The 18,008-nt window shown below is 54.2% G+C and overlaps 3 protein-coding genes across 7 annotated transcripts; 1 reads left to right on the forward strand and 2 right to left on the reverse strand.

Moving 5' to 3' along the window:
* Positions 1 to 483: 483 nt before the first annotated feature.
* LOC120854384 (probable hydrolase PNKD) lies at positions 484 to 4,044 on the reverse strand. 2 transcript variants are annotated; one of them, XM_040228375.1, is made up of 3 exons: positions 3,937 to 4,044; positions 3,030 to 3,198; positions 484 to 799 (listed from the first exon to the last, which is right to left on the reverse strand). In XM_040228375.1, exons 1-3 carry the CDS (start codon positions 4,001 to 4,003, stop codon positions 685 to 687), a joined length of 351 nt encoding a protein of 116 aa, XP_040084309.1. In that variant the 5' UTR covers positions 4,004 to 4,044; the 3' UTR covers positions 484 to 684. The 2 variants fall into 2 exon arrangements, with proteins under 2 accessions (XP_040084309.1, XP_040084308.1); XM_040228374.1 differs by having other exon boundaries at positions 484 to 1,647.
* Positions 4,045 to 4,364: 320 nt separating this feature from the next.
* LOC120854381 (angio associated migratory cell protein) lies at positions 4,365 to 9,281 on the forward strand. Of its 2 annotated transcripts, none has more exons than XM_040228369.1 (11): positions 4,365 to 4,573; positions 5,039 to 5,194; positions 5,861 to 5,980; positions 6,494 to 6,633; positions 6,888 to 7,032; positions 7,312 to 7,395; positions 7,473 to 7,588; positions 7,742 to 7,845; positions 7,968 to 8,058; positions 8,213 to 8,367; positions 8,789 to 9,281. In XM_040228369.1, the coding sequence occupies exons 1-11, from the start codon at positions 4,453 to 4,455 to the stop codon at positions 8,862 to 8,864; spliced, it is 1,308 nt and encodes a 435-aa protein (XP_040084303.1). In that variant the 5' UTR covers positions 4,365 to 4,452; the 3' UTR covers positions 8,865 to 9,281. The 2 variants fall into 2 exon arrangements, with proteins under 2 accessions (XP_040084303.1, XP_040084304.1); XM_040228370.1 differs by having other exon boundaries at positions 5,042 to 5,194.
* A 348-nt stretch (positions 9,282 to 9,629) lies between these two features.
* GPBAR1 (G protein-coupled bile acid receptor 1) lies at positions 9,630 to 12,889 on the reverse strand. 3 transcript variants are annotated; one of them, XM_040228378.1, is made up of 3 exons: positions 12,620 to 12,889; positions 12,396 to 12,434; positions 9,630 to 11,838 (listed from the first exon to the last, which is right to left on the reverse strand). In XM_040228378.1, the coding sequence occupies exon 3, from the start codon at positions 10,766 to 10,768 to the stop codon at positions 9,779 to 9,781; it is 990 nt and encodes a 329-aa protein (XP_040084312.1). In that variant the 5' UTR covers positions 10,769 to 11,838; positions 12,396 to 12,434; positions 12,620 to 12,889; the 3' UTR covers positions 9,630 to 9,778. The 3 variants fall into 3 exon arrangements, with proteins under 3 accessions (XP_040084312.1, XP_040084313.1, XP_040084311.1); XM_040228379.1 differs by lacking the exon at positions 12,396 to 12,434 and having other exon boundaries at positions 9,630 to 10,813; XM_040228377.1 differs by lacking the exon at positions 12,396 to 12,434.
* Between the last annotated feature and the right edge of the window lie 5,119 nt (positions 12,890 to 18,008).

The raw sequence follows: 18,008 nt of genomic DNA on the forward strand, positions 1-18,008 counted from the left end.
GGGCTTGTGTGGTAGAGAGCAGGCCCCCTGGCAGTCACCTGGTTCTCTGAAGCTGCCTGGGGCCTCTCTGGTACTTCTGAGATCTCTATAGTCTGTGGGACCACTTGCTTCCTGTGCTCAGGCTGCTCAGAGTAGAAAATGAGGGCAGAAGTCAGGAGATGGGGTGGTGTGTAGGATCACTTTGGCCAGGAAGTAACTAGGGTGAATAGAGCCTAGGGTGTGGGCAGGGTCACCCACCTTGTTGGAGAGATATGGAAGCCTACGTGGTACCCAATGGGCTTCCCTTCTGCTAACTGGGGAGGGCCCTGAGAGGAAGGAGAAGCCCCTCTTAGTCTGTGAACTCACGCTGAGGGGATTTAAGAGGCCCCGGCTCTCCAGGCAACTACCGCTTTCTTCATGACACCAAGTGCCTCAAGCTGCAATGGGGAAGGGGGACAAGGGTCACTCTATGGGGTGGGGGTGGAAACCAAATCAGCCCAAGGATACAATTAGGACTTCTTTATTAAGTATTTGGTCCTAAATATATCCCACAAAGGGACATAACTGAAATAAAGTTTTATGTTTAGAAGGTAAAACCCTGTTTGGCTCTGGTTTTCTCCACTTTAAGGGGTCAGTTCTCAGAGAACTAGTCTGGCTCTGCCCAAAACATCTATATCCCATCCTTGCATTCTGGCTTGGTACCTTCTACGATAACCAAATATACTTTGTCCCAGCGCTTCCTGGTGATGGATGGCTCAACCCCAGGTCTGGCAGGCACTGCTCAGATTCATAGCACATGACCTTTTGTGAATCCCAGACCCTTTAAAAAAGCACACAAGAGATATAACTGGTCTTCCCCTCAAAGCTCCGTGTGTACACACAATTTTGCATGTGGGGGTGGGGGTGGGAATGGACCACACTGTTCAGGTTTAGAACTCCTACCTTAGAAATCACTAGTTCAATCCTTCTTACAAACAAGGAAACTGAGGCCCAGAGAGGTTGAGTCATTTGGACTCGGCTGAGAAAATTAAGTGTTTTTTAAAAACTCCACACCCTGAACACCCTCTTTGATTCTCTTTATTATTTGTTTAGGCTGAGTGGAACCCCACCCTCCTGGCCAGCAGCTCTGAGGGCTCACTCCCCGGGGCCTGAGCCTAGGCTTGTACTTAAGTCTCTGCGGTTTCCCCAACTATTCAGCCTAGAACACTGAGGCTTCTGTGAGAGGGAGTAACCCAGGAGTAACCAACCCCACCCTGTGCCCCTCCCATCCCAGGGGACTCACAAACCCAGTCCTGGTTCCTTTCCACTCAGACACTGGGTGACTTTATTTGCCTTTGGCTGGCTTTTCAGGAGGAATGGGGCTGGCAGGAGCCTAGGCTTCATGCGCCCTCTGGTGGGCCTCAGAGGCAAGGACCAGAAAGGACTGGACAGTCTGGAGGCCACAGTCAGAGTTTAGGGGAGGGCTGCAGTGCTCCTCAGGACTGCACCCCCGACCCAGCTTCAGGAGATGGGGCATGACGGGAGGAGGCCCTGAACCTCTGGCTCTCATACTCGCCCGTGTTGGATGCCCGCATGTTCTGCCGAGCCTTCATCTGCTTCAAACGGTCCTTGTCCACTTCCCGCTTGGTGAGGATGAAGAGGAGGATACCACAGGGGAAGCCGATGGCCCTAGGGGTGGGGAGATGTGCATGGGATTTGGGGAGGGGCCGAGCCTCAGCCAGAGGAGCTGGGCAGAACCTCATTCCAGCTTCATCAACTGCACCAACACTGTAATACTCCTCACATCTATTCAGCCTCAGTGCTGGCTGCTGGAAGGCCCCGCATGAATCGGATCCTGCCACTGCCCTGCTCAAAACTCTGCAACAATTCTCCATCACTTCCTGGACAAGTTCAAACTCCCAGGCACGGCACAAAAGGCCTTGTGGTTGGGTCTTTGCCCACCTGTCTTTAGTCTGACACTCCCTAGCATGAACCCTGCCAGCCTGCCGTAACAACTGTGCAGGTTTCTCCAGAAAGCCCAACCTCTTTACCTCTCCAAGTCTTGGCAAAAGTTCCCTCTGCCTAAACCGTCCCACACCCCATCCCTGACTCTCCTTAACCTGAGCAACTGCTATGTGGGAGGCACTTCAGCATGGAGAAAGGGCGTGGAGTTATAAGACCTGGTGAAAACCCAGCTCTGAGCCTCAGTTCCCTCCTCTGTAAAATAGGGATGTCCTATTTATCTCAGAAAGACTAAAACAATACACAGTAAAGGACTGGCACACCTTGGGTGCTGGAAAAAATATTAATTTCTCCCAGCTTTTAATATTGCTCAAGCCTGACATGCTCCAGTCCATGGGGTCGCAAAGAGTCAGACACGACTGAGCGACTGAACAACAGTATTAAGATCAGAATCAAATCCAAATAACAATACACTGAACATCTTACTTATAGGTGCTGCTGCTAACTCGCTTCAATCGTGTCCGACTCTGCGCGACTCCATAGATGGCAGCCCACCAGGCTCCCCTGTCCCTGGGATTCTCCAGGCAAGAACACTGGAGTGGGTTGCCATTTCCTTCTCCAGTGCATAAAAGTGAAAAGTGAAAGTGAAGTCGCTCAGTCGTGTCCGACTCCTAGTGACCCCATGGACTGCAGCCTACCAGGCTCCTCCGTCCATGGGATTTTCCAGGCAAAAGTACTGGAGTGAGTTGCCATTGCTTTCTCCGACTTATAGGTGCTACTACTGTATAACTAACATAATCTTGCATGATCTCAATTAAAACCTCAATTGGGTCCTGCCCCAAGCTCCCAAAAGAGAGGATGAGGCCATAGACCCAAATCTGAATCAGATTAGCTCAGCTCAGTGCACAGAAAACCCACTCTCTCTCCAGTTTCACAGACTTTGCCACCTCCCTCCCCTGCTCCAGTCCTCTGAGATTCCAGTCCTCACACCCAGCCATTCTGTCCCAGCAACCCTGGATTCAGTTCATCACCTGAAACTTGGAGAAGTTTCTGGGTCCCACCCGCCCCTAGTGCCACTCCCCATTGGTGGGCAAAGAGTTAAAACTTACCAGGCTAGTCCCACAGCTTTCATGGGGTTCTTGCCCCTCTTTCTGGGGATGTATTCCAGCTCAGGGGAGAGGGGCTCAGGCTCCTCCTTGCACTCTGGGGAGCTGTGGCTTTGCAGTGCCCGGCTCCTGTTCTGGGAAGCCTTGTTAGCAGTGGCTCCTGAGAGAATCCCTGTGAATGGAGGCAAGAAAGGTCAGTTAAGAGAAGAGGAGAAGAAAGCCTAGGGAGGACTGGTTGAGATCTGAGGAAGGGGAGTGACTGCAATTTGGAGTAACAGGTGCCTGAGAGAGTCCAGAGGGAAATGGGAAAATCGCCATCGAGGTGGCACCTTTGAAAGCCGCTTCCACGTCACTGCGGGCTCATCACCCTGGTGCCAGGAGAGCGAGCTTCGCTGTTCATCTCCTCAGACCTCAGGATGTGAAGGGACTGCAGTGGGGCTCCCGTGAGACGTATGAAAGAAAATCCGAGAAATGGCTTGCAAACTGCAGAATGTTAGCACTGGAGGGGGAGCTTAAAGGTAGTCTACTCCATCCCCTCATTTTATAGAAGAGGAAACTGAAGCCCCAAGAGACGAACTGCTTCGCCCAAGGTCAAACTGCTAATTATCCGGGGCTAGAACCCAAGCCTCCAGAAGCCCAGGGCTCTTTTCCTCTGCACTGCGGTGAGTGTGAAACACCTGGAGCGCGGGGGTCTAAAAAGCTTCCTTGAGGCTCCCTTTCCGTGCAAGACCCCAGAGGTGTCGTAGGCTGAGGGATGGACTGGTTGACTTTTAGCCCCCAGACTCTTTAAAATCCTGCAGAGGGATGCGGGCAGCAATCGACAGCCCTGAACTCCTGCTACAGCTTAGCGGGATGTGAAAAAAAAAGGGTATCCCCTCCAGTCCTGCCCTCCCGGGGTCCCTCTCCTTACCCCGGAGGACGCGGGCATTTCTCGCCCCTCGGCCCTTCAGCGCCGTAGCAGCTACCACGGCCGCCATGTTCAGATCCCACCCCCCCTTCACCGCAGTCCCCGCTGGGAATTGTAGTTTGCGTAAGTGGCCTCCCCCGCTGTATCCGTCCGGCCTACAGATCAGAAACTACAACTCCCAGAAGCCCAAGCAGCGGACCCAAGAGAACTACTCTTCCCAGGAGAGCCCCGGAAGCGCGCACACTAGCTTGTTTCCCTCCCGTTGGGGGCGGAGTCAGGTCGGGCGGAGTTTGGGTTCTCCTCGCCACGCCTCGGCCTCGTCTCCCACTTCTGCCCTGTGATTGGTAACTCAGCCGGCCCACCCCTTTCGCTATTGGTCAAGAGGCCGTCGCTCTCCTTGCCGGGAGTCGCCTACGCCTACTTCCTCCCGGGAGGAGGGGCCCGAGTTCCGCGTCGTCGCGCAGAGCTGACTCTGGGAGGCGTTTGGGCCCAGAGAAGTGGGTCCGCCGCTTGCGCCGCATGGAGTCCGAATCGGAGAGCGGGGCCGCTGCTGACACCCCCCCGTTGGAGACTCTAAGCTTCCATGGTGATGAAGAGATTATCGAGGTGGTAGAACTGGACCCTGGTCCGCCGGACCCGGGTAAGAGCTGCGGATCCTCAGGCCATGGGACAAGAGGCTCTTACCCCTGGCCTTTGACCCCGGCTTTTCCCCCCTCTGCTCCCCACCCTACCCCACCTGTCATTCCTACTTACCTCTTTCGCCCTTCCCCTCTCCCCCAGCCCCACACTTAGTTCTCAGGCCTGGCCCGGGGTGGGGGTTCCCCTGACGCCTCCCCTGGCCCTTCCCCTCACACACCCCCTTCCCATCATTCCTTCGGTCCTCCCTTCCCATACGGTCTCTGGCCAACCCCAGGTCCTCAGAGCTCTCCGGTCCTCCGTTCCGCACGCCCCCTCCTCCCTGCTGCCTCTCACCCCCCCGCTTCACCCCTCCTGCCTGACCTCACCTTGCCCTCTCGCCACATGACCACCCCAGCCTCGGGCCTCCCCACACTTGCCATCCCTCTTCCCGCCTGCCGCACACCGTCTGTTAACCCTCTCCCCAAAGCAGACGATCTGGTCCAGGAGATGGAAGATGTGGACTTCGAGGAAGAGGAAGAAGAAGAGGGCAATGAGGAGGGCTGGGTCCTGGAACCCCAGGAAGGGGTGGTCGGCAGCATGGAGGGCCCCGACGACAGCGAGGTCACTTTTGCATTGCATTCTGGTAGGTCCCTGGGGAGAGCTGTCCTAAGTTCAGTCCAGGTGGACATTTGAACATCATCCGCTGTGTAGCGGTGGGAAAATGTTGCCTTTGTGGTGGAGGAGCTGTTGGCTCCTGGAGTCGGTTGAGACACACTTGAGTTCAAATCCTGTCTCTGCTATTTGGTTGTTTATGATCTTTATTGACATCTCTGGGCTTTAGTTTCCTTTTAAAAAGTTGTCATTGATAAAAGTTCCTCTACTCTGAATTAGGGATAATAGTACCTTTTGGATCATCTTTTGGATAAACGTCTTTAAGTATTAACTCTTGATAAGGAACCAGTAACACAGGCTTTCCTCACTCAGCCCCCAACCTGGTGGCATCCCACTCTGAGAACTGTAAGCCCTACACACGTTCCCTCCTCTTGTCCACCACAGAAGTGTGGGGTGAAGGGAAGAGCAGAGGAGAGTGATGTGTCCTGGGGAGGGACTTAGAATTTGGCAAGCTTGGGGAGGGACTTCTCCAACAACTGAATGCTTGAAACTTAGAAGAGCTTGGATGCACCCTTCTTTTCTAGGAAGAAAGACATGTTGCTTTAGGTGGAAGGGGGTGGGCTCCCCAAAGGTCCTGAAGGACAGGACTCTAGGTGGGATCTCCACTTCCTTACTCTTGGAATATCTCTTGGGACAGCATCAGTGTTCTGTGTGAGCCTGGACCCCAAGACCAACACCTTGGCAGTGACAGGAGGTGAAGACGACAAAGCCTTTGTGTGGAGGCTCAGCGATGGGGAACTGCTCTTTGAGTGTGCAGGTGAGGTGGCTCGGTGAAGTCCTGCTTCTTTGGAGGTCTTAGGGGGCTGGCCTGCAGTGGTTGTGCATCCAACAGCCATTTATTGACCTCTGTTTTGCCAGCTCTATGCTTGTCCCAAGAGCCCCAAAGAATAGCCTAGTCTGTTTTGGGCGTGGGGGAGGGAGACGCTGATTGGCCAAGGGAGTCAGGGAAAGAGCTGGAGGAGGCGGCACTAGTGATGGAGAATGGGGGTGGGAAGGAGTCTGTGGATATTTCAGGCAGAGGTGTGATGTGGACAGAATGGGGAAGACATAGGTCTGGGCTACACACGGTCAAGTGGGGGCCCAGCAGTGTCTTGCGTGGGGAGAGCTGGGGGTGTTGGCCTCTGCAGCAGCTCTGAGTTTGGTTATCTGTTCTGTAGAGACTCATCCTGTTTTTCCAAGCTGGTACTTTCTGGGAGCCGGACACCTGGGTCCTGTATCCCCAGCACCAGGTACCCTGATATTCTCTTCTCTTTCTGCCCACTCTCTGCAGGCCATAAAGACTCCGTGACTTGTGCTGGTTTCAGCCATGACTCTACCCTAGTGGCCACAGGAGACATGAGTGGTCTCTTAAAAGTGTGGCAGGTGGACACAAAGGAGGAGGTCTGGTCTTTTGAAGCAGGAGATCTAGAGGTGAGATTGTCACAGTAGGATTCAACTCTGAGGGCTGGGTGGAGGGGGCAGAGCTCAGGGGCCCGTGCCACTTTGAACAGATCAAGCCAGCTCTGAGCCAGTGCTCTCCCAGAGGACAGCAGGAGTGTCTGGGCCCGTCCCCTGGGATGTCGCCACTGACTTGGAAGCAGGGAGAGCTTGGTGGAGTTCCACGGGCAGGCTTCTAGGCGAGATGGGGTAAGGGGTACCCCTGTTGAGCCTTTGTCTCTGCCCAGTGGATGGAGTGGCACCCTCGGGCACCTGTCCTCCTGGCGGGCACAGCTGATGGCAACACCTGGATGTGGAAGGTTCCGACTGGTGACTGCAAGACCTTCCAGGGCCCCAACTGCCCGGCCACCTGCGGCCGAGTCCTCCCTGATGGTGAGAGCGGCATTCCTGAGTGTGGACAGGTGGGGTCTGGGTTCCATACCTGCCTGACACCCTCCTGGGCCATGGTCAGCAAACTCTGAGGTCTGCCTTTGGGAGCAAGGACCTCTCAGAACCAGAGCAAACAGCTCCACTTTTCTCACCTGGAACTGGGCCTTCCTTGGGGCACTGTCTGTTCCCTCGCTTCCTTGTCTGCCTCCCTCTTCTCTTGCCTGATGTGCTGATGTGTCTGTGCTGGTTGTCGACTCTTCACTTGCATCTCTGATCCTTTAGGGAAGCGCGCTGTAGTTGGCTATGAAGATGGTACCATCAGGATTTGGGACCTGAAGCAGGGAAACTCTATCCACGTACTAAAAGGTATCAGAGGTGGGGAAGGTGTTACCCTAGGCCTTTGTGGGGAAAGGGCCTGATTTTTCCTCCCTGCTTCATCCTAGGGACCGAGGGTCACCAGGGCCCTCTGACCTGTGTCGCCACCAACCAGGATGGCAGCCTGATCCTCACTGGCTCTGTGGACTGCCAGGCCAAGCTGGTCAGTGCCACCACTGGCAAGGTGAGTGGGACCTGGAAGTCTGGATGTGGGCCCTCTGCTTTCCGCGTCTCCGTTTCTTCTTTTTCTTCACTCAGCCTCCTCGCCCCAGTGCTTTTCTTCTTTTACTGGAGAATCACGTTTCCAGGCCCTCTTCTGATCCTCTCTGGCTCATAGGTGGTGGGCGTTTTCAGACCCGAGACTGTGGCCTCCCAGCCGAGCCTGGGAGAAGGGGAGGAGAGTGAGTCCAACTCTGTGGAGTCCTTGGGCTTCTGCAGTGTGTGAGTGTGAGCGCGGCCTCAGCCTGGACACACGGGCTTGGGGGAGGGAGGGGGGACAGAGAGGACAGAGGCACCGAGTGCAGGTCCCCTCACGAGCCTTCATGATGCTCTCTTCTGCCCAGGATGCCTCTGGCAGCTGTTGGCTACCTAGATGGGACCTTGGCCATCTATGACTTGTCCACACAGACCCTCAGGCACCAGTGTCAGCACCAGGTACAGGCTGTGGGGCAGCCCAGGTTCTTTGGGAGCATCTGCCCCAGACCTAGCTCCTGTCCAGTCCTCCCTATGGTCCATCATCCCTCCCTCCCTCCCTGAGAGTTGGGAGCAGATGCCCCGACGCACCCCGCTTCTGTGTACCGTTCTGCAGTCGGGCATCGTGCAGCTGCTGTGGGAGGCAGGCACCGCCGTGGTTTACACTTGCAGCCTGGATGGCATTGTGCGACTCTGGGATGCTCGGACTGGCCGCCTGCTCACTGACTACCGGGGCCACACGGCCGAGATCCTGGACTTTGCCCTTAGCAAGTAAGTGAATTTGGCAAGGACTAGGCTCTCTGTGTATTTGAAAGGTGAGAGTAGCCTGTGGGGGCTCTTAAAGTGTGGGAGGGTTGCTAAAGGAAGCTGGAACCCAAGGCCTGGGCCCTCCTAGGCAGCCGTGCTGGGGGCCTGCGGGAGTTGTCCTCTGTTGATGGTGTGGTCTCTCATCTCACTCTTGGGCTCAGGGGCTGGGACTGCCTCCCCGATGCGGGCAGCTCTCCCCTGATCCCCAGGCTGATGGCTGGCTTCAGAAGTGTTCACTGGATGTGGGCTGGTCAGCCTAGCGCCAGGCACTAGCGGTCTAGAGTTGGGGATACACTGGAAGAGCCCCCCAAAGTGCCCCTGGGTGGTGGGCTTAGGGTGGGCCTTAGGTTCTCCAGTCCTTTCCAACCGTGCTTTCTGTCCACAGAGATGCCTCCTTGGTGGTGACCACATCAGGAGACCACAAAGCAAAAGTATTTTGTGTCCAGAGACCTGACCGCTAACAGCTGCAGCGTCTGCTTTGTGTCTGGTGTGGAGGGGGCGCAGGGAGACCCCCCACAGCAGAGGCGGTCGGGTAGGAGGGAAGAGGAGGGGAGGGGCCTCGGACTACTTTCCAACCCCTTCAAACTGACTTGCTCCCTCTCTGTCTCTTCCTTTTCTTAAGAAACCCACCCCTCGGGCCCCTCCTTCCCCTCTCCCCTCCCCCTCCCTCAGACCTGGCGGATACTTCAGAGGGAGGTTCAGACCTCTTTCTCTTTCACTTCCTTTGCTGGTGTGAGCCATGGGGGTGTGTGTTTGTATGTGGGGAGTAGGTCTTTGAAGTTCCCGTTCTTTCCCTTCCCAAATCTCTGGGGGTGGAAAGGAGGAAGAGATATTAGTAACAGATTTTAAAAATGTAAATAAAATATACTTCCCAGAGACGTGTCTGTGTGGATTTTGTGGCTGAATGTGAGGAGGAACCAGTGAGGGGCATGTCAGGGTGTTGCTACCCTCCCCCTCTGCTGGATTTCAGGGTTCCTCAACTCACCGCCCTCACCTCCAACTGCCTGCCTATCAGGAATCTCCCTGGATATATATTCTCTAGGTTCTTTCCCCAGCTGTTCACCTGTCCCTTCCTGGCTAAGACATGGAATCTCCCTGGATCCTCTAGGTTCTTTCCCCAGCTGTTTACCTGTCCCTAGCTAAGACATGGAATCTCCCTGGATCCTCTAGGTTCTTTCCGCAGCTGTTCACCTGTCCCTCCCTGGCTAAGACACAAAATGAGATAACCTGGGCCAAGGGAGCTTTATTCAGTCAGAATGGGGTCATACAGGGACACTCTCTGGTCCATGATCCAGATCTGTGGGGACACGTAGAGACGGGCTTGGCAGCCAAGATGGATGGATGCTTCTAACTGGGATGAGCAGAGGCCCGCCCTCTAGCTCAAGTCGAGGTCCACGCTGCTGTGGCTGCTGGTGTGGTAGGCCGTGCTGGGGCCGGGACTGCCCTGGGGCCTGCCCCGCAGCATCCGGAGCCACCTCTGGGCAGCCACCCTCCAGGGGGCCGTGTAGCGCTGATCACCCAGCCCCATGGCTACGGGCACGGCTGCCGCACTGGCGCTGCCCAGTGAGATGAGGGACAGCAGAGTTCCAGGCCCCAGTGGCGGGCGCTGCTCAAAGGCCAGGACAGAGAGCAGCAGGGTGGCCACGTAGGGCCCCCAGCACAGCCCAAAGAGCAACGTGGCCCCGGCCTGCGCCCTGGCCTGCCGCCAGGTGAGGGCCCGGGCCAGAGCTGAGGGCGCCCCGCGGCACACGGCCCGCTCCAGCCGGCGGATGTCCTGCAGCTGGCGGTGTGCAGTGACCAGCACGCGGACCGAGAGGAGGGCGGCTGCACCCACAGCCGGTAGCAGGAGCCCATAGATTTCGAGGTAGAGGTAGGGGGCTGGGAAGACAGCCTGGGAGCTGCAGTTGCCACCAGGCGCCCAGTGGTTCCAGCCCAGGGCAGGCAGGCTGGCAAAGAGCAAGGGGGCAGCCCAGGTGAGGAGCAGGGCCAGCCGCATGCTCCCGCGGGGCCGCAGGGGCCGCAGCACGGCCATGTAGCGCTCCCCGTGCACCAGCAGGAGGTTGGCGAGCAGGGAGAGGAAGCAGAAGTTGGGAGCCAAGTAGAGGAAGAGGCAGGACCAGTAGCCCCGGCGGCTCTGGCTCCACAGAACGGGCAGCGCGGGCAGCGCCAGCCCGGTGAGCAGCCCTGCCAGCAGCAGGCTCAGGAAGAAGCAGCCAGCAGGTGGGCTGCGCAGGCGGCGGTCCCCGGCGATGCCCAGGGCCAGGAGCAGGTTGGCAGCAACGATGAGGCTTGCCAGGGCCAGGGAGAGCCCCAGTGCCCCTGCAGGAACGGGGCTGGGCACCTCCCTGGTGCTGTTGGGTGTCATCTTGGGCCTGGGGACGGGGGAGACCTGGAGCAGCAGCAGGCATGCCTGGATGGAAGATGGGGTGGCTGGAGTTAGGATGAGGCTGTGGATCACTGTCCTCAGTTGTTTAGTCGCTAAGTCATGTCGGACTCTTTGTGACCCCAGAGACTGTAGGTCACCAGGCTTCTCTGTCAATGGGATTTCCCAGGCCAGAATACTGGAGTGGGTAGCTGGCTCCTTCTCGATTGAACTATTGAGCTATTCCCCAGCCAGGGACTGAACCCGTGTCTCCTGCATTGGCAGGCGGATTTCTTTACCTCTGAACCACCAGGGAAGCTATCCAGAAGTTGCAGACCAATGGACTGTGGACCATATCCTGTTTGCTGATACACATTTTTCCTCCAATGAATTGCCAATTAAAATTTACATAAAAATTCATATTTTTGGTTAAAAAAAAAATCAGGGCCTATGTAGTAGCAACCAGCTAGAGTTGTGCTGTCATTGCTTTCAGAAAGCTCCCCACAGTCCCCACCCAGCCCTTTCACCCATTCTGTTGCCTGCCTGACCCTCTGGGCAGCTGTGTTTATGCCTCTGGTTAGACACACCCATCCCCACAGCATTTGGACCATGCCTGCCTCCACCAGGTGAGGCCTCTAAATCAGCTAAAGGGATAGGATGGAATCTGGCTGGTGTGTAGTGGTCCTCTGGCCAGCCAACAGCTGACAGCCTCCTTTGGGCCATGGGCGGGCCCTGGACCAGGGGCTAGGGCTGGGGTTGTGGTGGGGGGGCGGAGGATATAACTGGAGAGTGGTCCCTGTCTTCAGATGCTTGCAGGCTGGTTGGCACCAGTGTCTTTTAAAAGGTGGTAGGTTACTAAGGATTGGAGGTGGGGGTGGGGTGGGGCAGAAGTTAGTCTGAGGCAGGGCTCACTGAGTTAGCAGCACAAAGGGGTTGCCCTGTCCCCAGCACCTCCCTTCCATCCGCCTTGTGGTTGGTTACACTTCAGTGAGCAGCCTCCGGGTAGGACTTCCAGCCCATAAACTTGACGTCCGCACCAGGCTAGCAGCTAGCAACGGGGCCTTTCCTGGGAACTGGAGGAGGGGAAGAGTTGCGGAGTGAGGGGGAGGGTTGGCAGTGAGTGTGGAGGGCAAGCGGGGCTGAAGTGAGCCCAGAGATGGAGGGGGAGCCGCTGGGCAGGGCCTGGCCTCTCTGTGGCTCTGACCTTTCCCAGTCCTCCCATGCCCTGGCCCTGTCGCCACATCATGGGGATGAGGGAGGGGGTGTCCTGCCTGGGCCCTGTGGGAAACTCCTGCTTTTGTCAACAGGGGAGCAGCTGCTGTTGCTGAGATCAAAGTCAACAAGGGAAGGATTCCTACCTGTCCCCTCCCCAGGGTCAGAGGGTCAAATGGCTTCAAGGCCACTCTGAGCATAGGAGATGCTATCCCTTTTATTCCCAGCTCCCCCAGTTCCCCCAGGCCATTGCACCCCTTTACCCTCAGCCTGGTTCCTCTTTCTCAGTGTCCCCCAGTGCCCTCTGCTGGGAACATCTTTCCCTTCCAGCTGCCCTCTGGTTTCTGTTCCCCTTCATCCCCGCACTGTTAACTTGTTCAAACCCCGGGAGATCTCAGGGACCTGAGACACTTCAAACCTGGACTCTGGAGTCGCGGGCTGGAGTCTCCCACCCCACCTACACCAGAGCAGCGAGAAAGGCAGGGTCAGCCCTGGGAGTGGGGGGACTTCTCAGCAGTCACAACCTGGAGGTTCCGGTGGCTTGGGGTGGGTGCAAGGCCTCTTCAGGCCCTGAGGCTGAGGTCTCCAGGTGTGGCCTGGGGGCCGGGTAGGGGCTAGGGTTAGGGTTAGGTAGCTACTCACATGACTGTAGGTGACAGGTGTGGCTTGCCCAGCCTGGGCTCCCCTCCGAGTGTCAGGGAGTTGTCCCAGCCAGCGCTGCAGGGCTTCTGGTGACGTCTGGTGTCCTGACCTTTGAGGTCATGGTACCTCCACTGTGTGGAGACAGCAGGGCCCCCCAGCTCTCTGCTGCCCTGGCTCTGCCTTTGCCTGGGATGGAGCTGAGGCTGGTGGGACCCAGCGGGGCCCCGCCTCTGGGGGTGGGGCCTGACACACCCTGAGCTGCTGTGCTGGGAAGGCTTCCTCCCCTTTCCCCCAGGCTCCCTTCACATCCTCCTCCCACCAGTGGCCCTGTCTCCAGCCACTGGACATAACTTGCCACCAAGGAGGCAGCTTGGAACTCTCTGGCCTGCTACTGAGAAATGCATTCCAGTTAGTGAACAATGATTTAGTCCATCCTCCCCAACTCCCGGCTGATATATTTACATTTTATAAATGTATCAGTGGCCAGCCAGCTGATAGCGCATCCAGCTCTGTAATTCTACCACTCTGCTGAGTACAGTCTGATGGTTGTGGTGGTGGTGGGGCCTTTGAAACACGAGAATCCTCGCTATCTCCCCTTCCTATCACCTGATGGGAACTTTCAGCTTATAAAGCCAGCCTTGCCTTCTAGAATCTGGGGTCATTCCACACTTTTCTCAATTACTTTGTGAGTCATGTTTTGGGCTCAGAGGTACAAATGGCTCTTGGGCAAGCTATCTCTGGGCCTCTATTTTCTCACCTGTAAAATGGGAACAAGGCAAACCATCAGTCAGTGTTGCTAGGAGTCTTATGGGATAATATATGTAACTGCATACACCCCACTGCCGGACACCTAACAGGAGGAGGGGTCTCAACAAATGACATCCTTCTTCTCTCCTCCATGAAGACTAAGAAACAGCCAGTGCTTGAATCAGAAGGCCTGGGTTTAAATCTCAGAATCTTACTTGGATCCTATTTTACTAGCTGTGTAAACTTGAACAAATTATTAAATTCTCTTACCTCAGTTTCCTCATCTGTAAAATGGGGGCTCATACCCTTTTCATCTATTGTGAGACTAAATGAGAAAATGTGGGGAGACTTTCTTGGAGGTCCAGGGGTTAAGACTCCACCCTTCAACTACAGGGGCACAAGTTCAATCCCTAGTTGGGGTATATCCCACATGCCACGTGGTGTGGCCAAAAAAAAGTGTAATAAGGACTTAGGTCAGTGGTTGGCATAGAAGCAGTCAATGAGAGGAACTTCTGGCCTTCTCTGCATGTCCCCTCTGAGAATTCCATTGAAATAAGCGGATGAAGAGCTTGTGAATAGCAAGAGGGTAATGACACTTTCACTCCACAAGGAAACACAGGAAGCTGACTGAGAGGAAGGGCAAGTTCAAGGCCAGGAAGCCCTGATTTCCACCTTGTGTCAAGTGTAACTTTGGGGAGAGGGAGAGAAGCAGTTACATTTTCTTGAGACCTGAAATGAGAGAAAACAGGCTAAAACTCCAGCAAAAAAGCTGGAGGTTAGACATTAGGAAAAGCTTTCTTGTTCAAGAGCACATGAAGATGGAGCAAGGGGTCCTCTGCCCTCTCCCAAGAAGACCTGAGCCTGAAGGGCTGGAGGCTTGAGAGGTCTGGCTCTGCCAACTCTGCACGGCAGTCAGCGGTCCTGGAGAGAAGGGTCTCTGGACATACAGTGGGAGAAGCATCCAGTCTCAGGCCTGTCCTCAAGGGAGCTGGGGGCTAGGAGGATGCAGCGTTCCAGGGGATGGCTCCCAGCCCCATGCTCTCGGGTTGGGCAGAAGTCAAGAGGCTCTGGGAGAGTTCAGACTGGGGTCTGGACAGAAGTGGGAGTGGGGCCCCTCGGATAATGGACTGCCAAGAATAAACAGACCTTCTGTTCCCAGCCCTGGCCTCCTCCCGGCAGCCTCCAGGATGTCTGTGTTTCTTCTCCGTGGCTGTCTAAACAGTGTGTGGGATGACGTGTAAAGAACAACTCTGGGAGCAGGAGCCAGGCAGCCTGGGTTCTATCCTCTGCTCAGCTGTTTCATCCTGACTTGATCGTCTGGTTCCTCTGTTCCATCAGTCCCTGGGACTGACTCATCCACAGCGTTCTCTCCTTTGCTCATAGGAGGGCTCTGATGCAGGCAGTCTTCAGATGCTCCCATCAGCTGACTCTACGGGCCCTAGAGTCTCCACCCTAGTCCCCCTTCTCTCCTTAGGTCCAGCCTATTATCACAATGCCCGACGTGGACAGGGGCAGGAAATGCACCTGGGTCTCCTTTGTCACTCTGTTCTCCTGGGTATTTAACTTTTCTGTTGACCCTGGGTGTCTGGGACTGGGTGGTGAGGGTGGGGGGGGTACTCACTGACTGGATGAACAGAGGCAAAGGGGTGATGAGTGGCTATTGAACTGTTCAACCCTCCCCAGATGCAACAGCAGACGAGCCCCTGGGGGTCTCTGGGGGGTTGTGGGCACAATACTGTGACCAAGACTGAGGAAGCCCTAAGTCAGCTCTATGAGCAGAGGAAACTGGTCCTTCCCATTAGGGATAAATAACAGATCTCTCAACAGAAATTTAACAGTGCTTTTAGCAATCCCCAGAAGGGGGCAGCATTGCTTGAACTCGGTCTAGCCCCCAGAATGGACCCAGGCTTGGGTCTAGCGCCTCTGTGGCTGCTGGGCTGAGGCTGAGGGTCCATCAGGCCTACCTACTTTGAATGAGGCTGAAGGAACTGAAATGGTAACAGAGGAGAAGCAGCTCTGGGTATGTGGGCTGACACAGTAGCTGGTGTTACTTCCTCTTCCTGGTTTCAATTTCCTGCCCTCTGGTTCCACACTTCCACTTCCTGTTACCGGCTCCTTCTTCCTTCCAAGCTCCTGGTTTTTAGCTTCCCCAGGTCCTACTTTCTCCAGACTTGGAGATACCCACCAACATCTTCCTCACCTCAAACTGCAGTATGAGGGCCATCAGCAAAAAATATCACCATCTTGGGGGAGGACCTGAAAAACCCCAAAGCAGAATAACCTTGATTTATGCTGCCCCTTCTGATCCCCTTGGGAGTGTAAGAATGTAACTAAGATTTATTAGAAAGCATTATCAACTATAATTATAGGCATTATCAGTCAGTTCAGTTCAGTTGCTCAGCAGTGTTCGACTCTTTGCGACCAGCACGCCAGGCCTCAATGTCCATCACCAATTCCTGGAGTTTACTCAAACTTATCTCCATCTTCCCTGGTGGCTCAGAGGTTAAAGCATCTGCCTCCAATGAGGGAGACCCGGGTTCGATCCCTGGGTTGGGAAGATCCCCTGGAGAAGGAAAAGGCAACCCACTCCAGTATTCTTGCCTGGGGAATCCCATGGACTGAAGAGCCTGGTGGGCTGCAGTCCACGGGGTCACAGAGTCAGACACGACTGAGTGACTTTACTATCTCCACTGAGTCGGTGATACCATCCAACCATCTCATCCTGTTGTCCCCTTCTCCTCCTGCCTTCAACCTTTCCCAGGATCAGGGTCTTTTCCAATGAGTCTGTTCTTTGCATCAGGTGACCAAAGTATTGGAGTTTCAGCTTCACCATCAGTCCTTCCAATGAATAATCCTGATTTCCTTTAGCATGGACTGGTTGGATCCCCTTGGTGTCCAAGGGACTCTTAAGAGTCTTCTCCAAAACCACAGTTCAAAAGCATCAATTCTTCAGTGCTTACCTTTTAGTCCCTCTCACATCCATACGTGACTACCAGAAAAACCATATCTTTGACTAGATGGACCTTTGTTGGCAAAGTAATGTCTCTGCTTTTTAATATGCTGTCTAGGTTGGTCATAACTTTTCTTCCAAGGAGCAAGCGTCTTAATTTCATGGCTGCAGTCACCATTTTGGAGCCCCCCAAAATAAAGTCTGTCACTGTTTCCCCATCTATTTGTCATGAAGTGATGGGACCAGATGCCATGATCTTTTCTGAATGTTGAGTTTTAAGCCAACTTTTTCACTCATTATAAATGCCTACTATGTAATAGGTACTTATCTGTTGTTTATTCCTTTTAAGAGCCCGGTGAGATAGGTGGAGTCATGTCCAACCAAAGATGAGGCCACTGGTGCTCGGATTAAGAAATCTACTCAGTCACATAGCTATTAAGTGGAACCTGGATTCAAACCCAGGTCTGTCTAAAAAACATTTTTGCAACTCTCCAGTTTACATCCCAGCTCATCTACACCTCCCAGGTATGGACCTTTGGGCAAAGGAGCAAATCAGCATTAACTGAGATTAGATCCCATTTTCCCCAGCCCACATCCTCCGTGTGCCGAAGTCCTCCTACAATGGGCTTTGGCTGAAGTTACAGTGGGCCTTTGTCCGAACGGTGAAGGCGGGCCCTGAAAGTGTTAAGTGTGCCCTGGAAAGAGATGTAGACAAAGGAGCCAGTTTGGAGGGGGTTTTCATCAGTATGAGTTTTTATATTGATGAAGTCTTGGAATTAAGACAATTCCTTACGGTTTACTGCTGTAAAAAATACTTAATGCCTCTTCTTCTCCTAACTTCATATCTTCTAAGCAATTTTGGTTTTGCCATTTACAGCACTTTTCAGGAATCCGATCCCCATTACTGGCAAAATACAGTTGAGTTCCAACTTACTAAGGAGGTATGTTCTAAACTCAGTGGGATGGCAAACACACCTTCTAGCAAAATTACCTTCACAAACCCCTTACACGGGTACAGAACACATCTATGTCACTGTCTCCTAACAGATCTGACTTAGCCCAGTTTTCCATCTACCAGCAGTAGGTGATGAGGGGCCACATCCCAGGAGAACACGGGGCAGACTTGGCAGTGAACTCTCTCCACTGCAGGTCGTGGTTGGCCTCACCAAGGGGATAGCACTCTCCAGAGCACTTGTTTGTTGAGGGCGTGGGAACAACTGATCCTGAGCTTTCCAGGATCTCATTTACAAAGAGTAAAGTGAAGTTTTGATGACTAAACGACCTGTCCCTTCAAATCTGACCATGACCCACAGTAAAGATGTTTTTATAACCTAGTCAGTATGTCCACAATTAAGACATATTTCAGAACCAGTACTTACCTATAATAGGAGTGATGTACTCAGCATATATGACGCAACAGCATCTACTATTCCATTTTAAAACACTGAAGATGAAGTCACATGTGGAAAACACAAATACAGGAAACAACACACACACAGATGAGTTGCATGTACAACTGGGGCAGTATGAGTAAGGTTGTGATCGTGTCAACATCAGCTTCCTCCTGGCAATTATATTGTATTATAGCATTTCAGCACTGTTTCTTACAACTGCACTTAATCTACAAATACCTCATAATTGTTGAGGAAATGTCAGATTTCACAATTCATTGACAGTTTCAAACCAGTCTGA

This window comes from Oryx dammah, unplaced genomic scaffold (genome assembly GCF_014754425.2).
Source record: "Oryx dammah isolate SB20612 unplaced genomic scaffold, SCBI_Odam_1.1 HiC_scaffold_27, whole genome shotgun sequence".
Lineage (NCBI taxonomy): Eukaryota > Metazoa > Chordata > Mammalia > Artiodactyla > Bovidae > Oryx > Oryx dammah.

Excerpts from the sequence above, each read along its gene's own strand:
- GPBAR1 (XM_040228379.1), bottom strand. The coding sequence starts at position 10,768 with ATGACACCCAACAGCACCAGGGAGGTGCCCAGCCCCGTTCCTGCAGGG.
- LOC120854384 (XM_040228374.1), bottom strand. The coding sequence starts at position 4,003 with ATGGCGGCCGTGGTAGCTGCTACGGCGCTGAAGGGCCGAGGGGCGAGA. Across the intron at positions 3,199-3,936 it reads AAATGCCCGCGTCCTCCGGG|GGATTCTCTCAGGAGCCACT; the intron begins GTAAGGAGAGGG and ends CTCCATTCACAG. Across the intron at positions 1,648-3,029 it reads AAAGCTGTGGGACTAGCCTG|GGCCATCGGCTTCCCCTGTG; the intron begins GTAAGTTTTAAC and ends CCCCACCCCTAG.
- LOC120854381 (XM_040228369.1), top strand. The coding sequence starts at position 4,453 with ATGGAGTCCGAATCGGAGAGCGGGGCCGCTGCTGACACCCCCCCGTTG. Across the intron at positions 5,981-6,493 it reads ACTGCTCTTTGAGTGTGCAG|GCCATAAAGACTCCGTGACT; the intron begins GTGAGGTGGCTC and ends CACTCTCTGCAG. Across the intron at positions 8,368-8,788 it reads CTGGACTTTGCCCTTAGCAA|AGATGCCTCCTTGGTGGTGA; the intron begins GTAAGTGAATTT and ends TTCTGTCCACAG.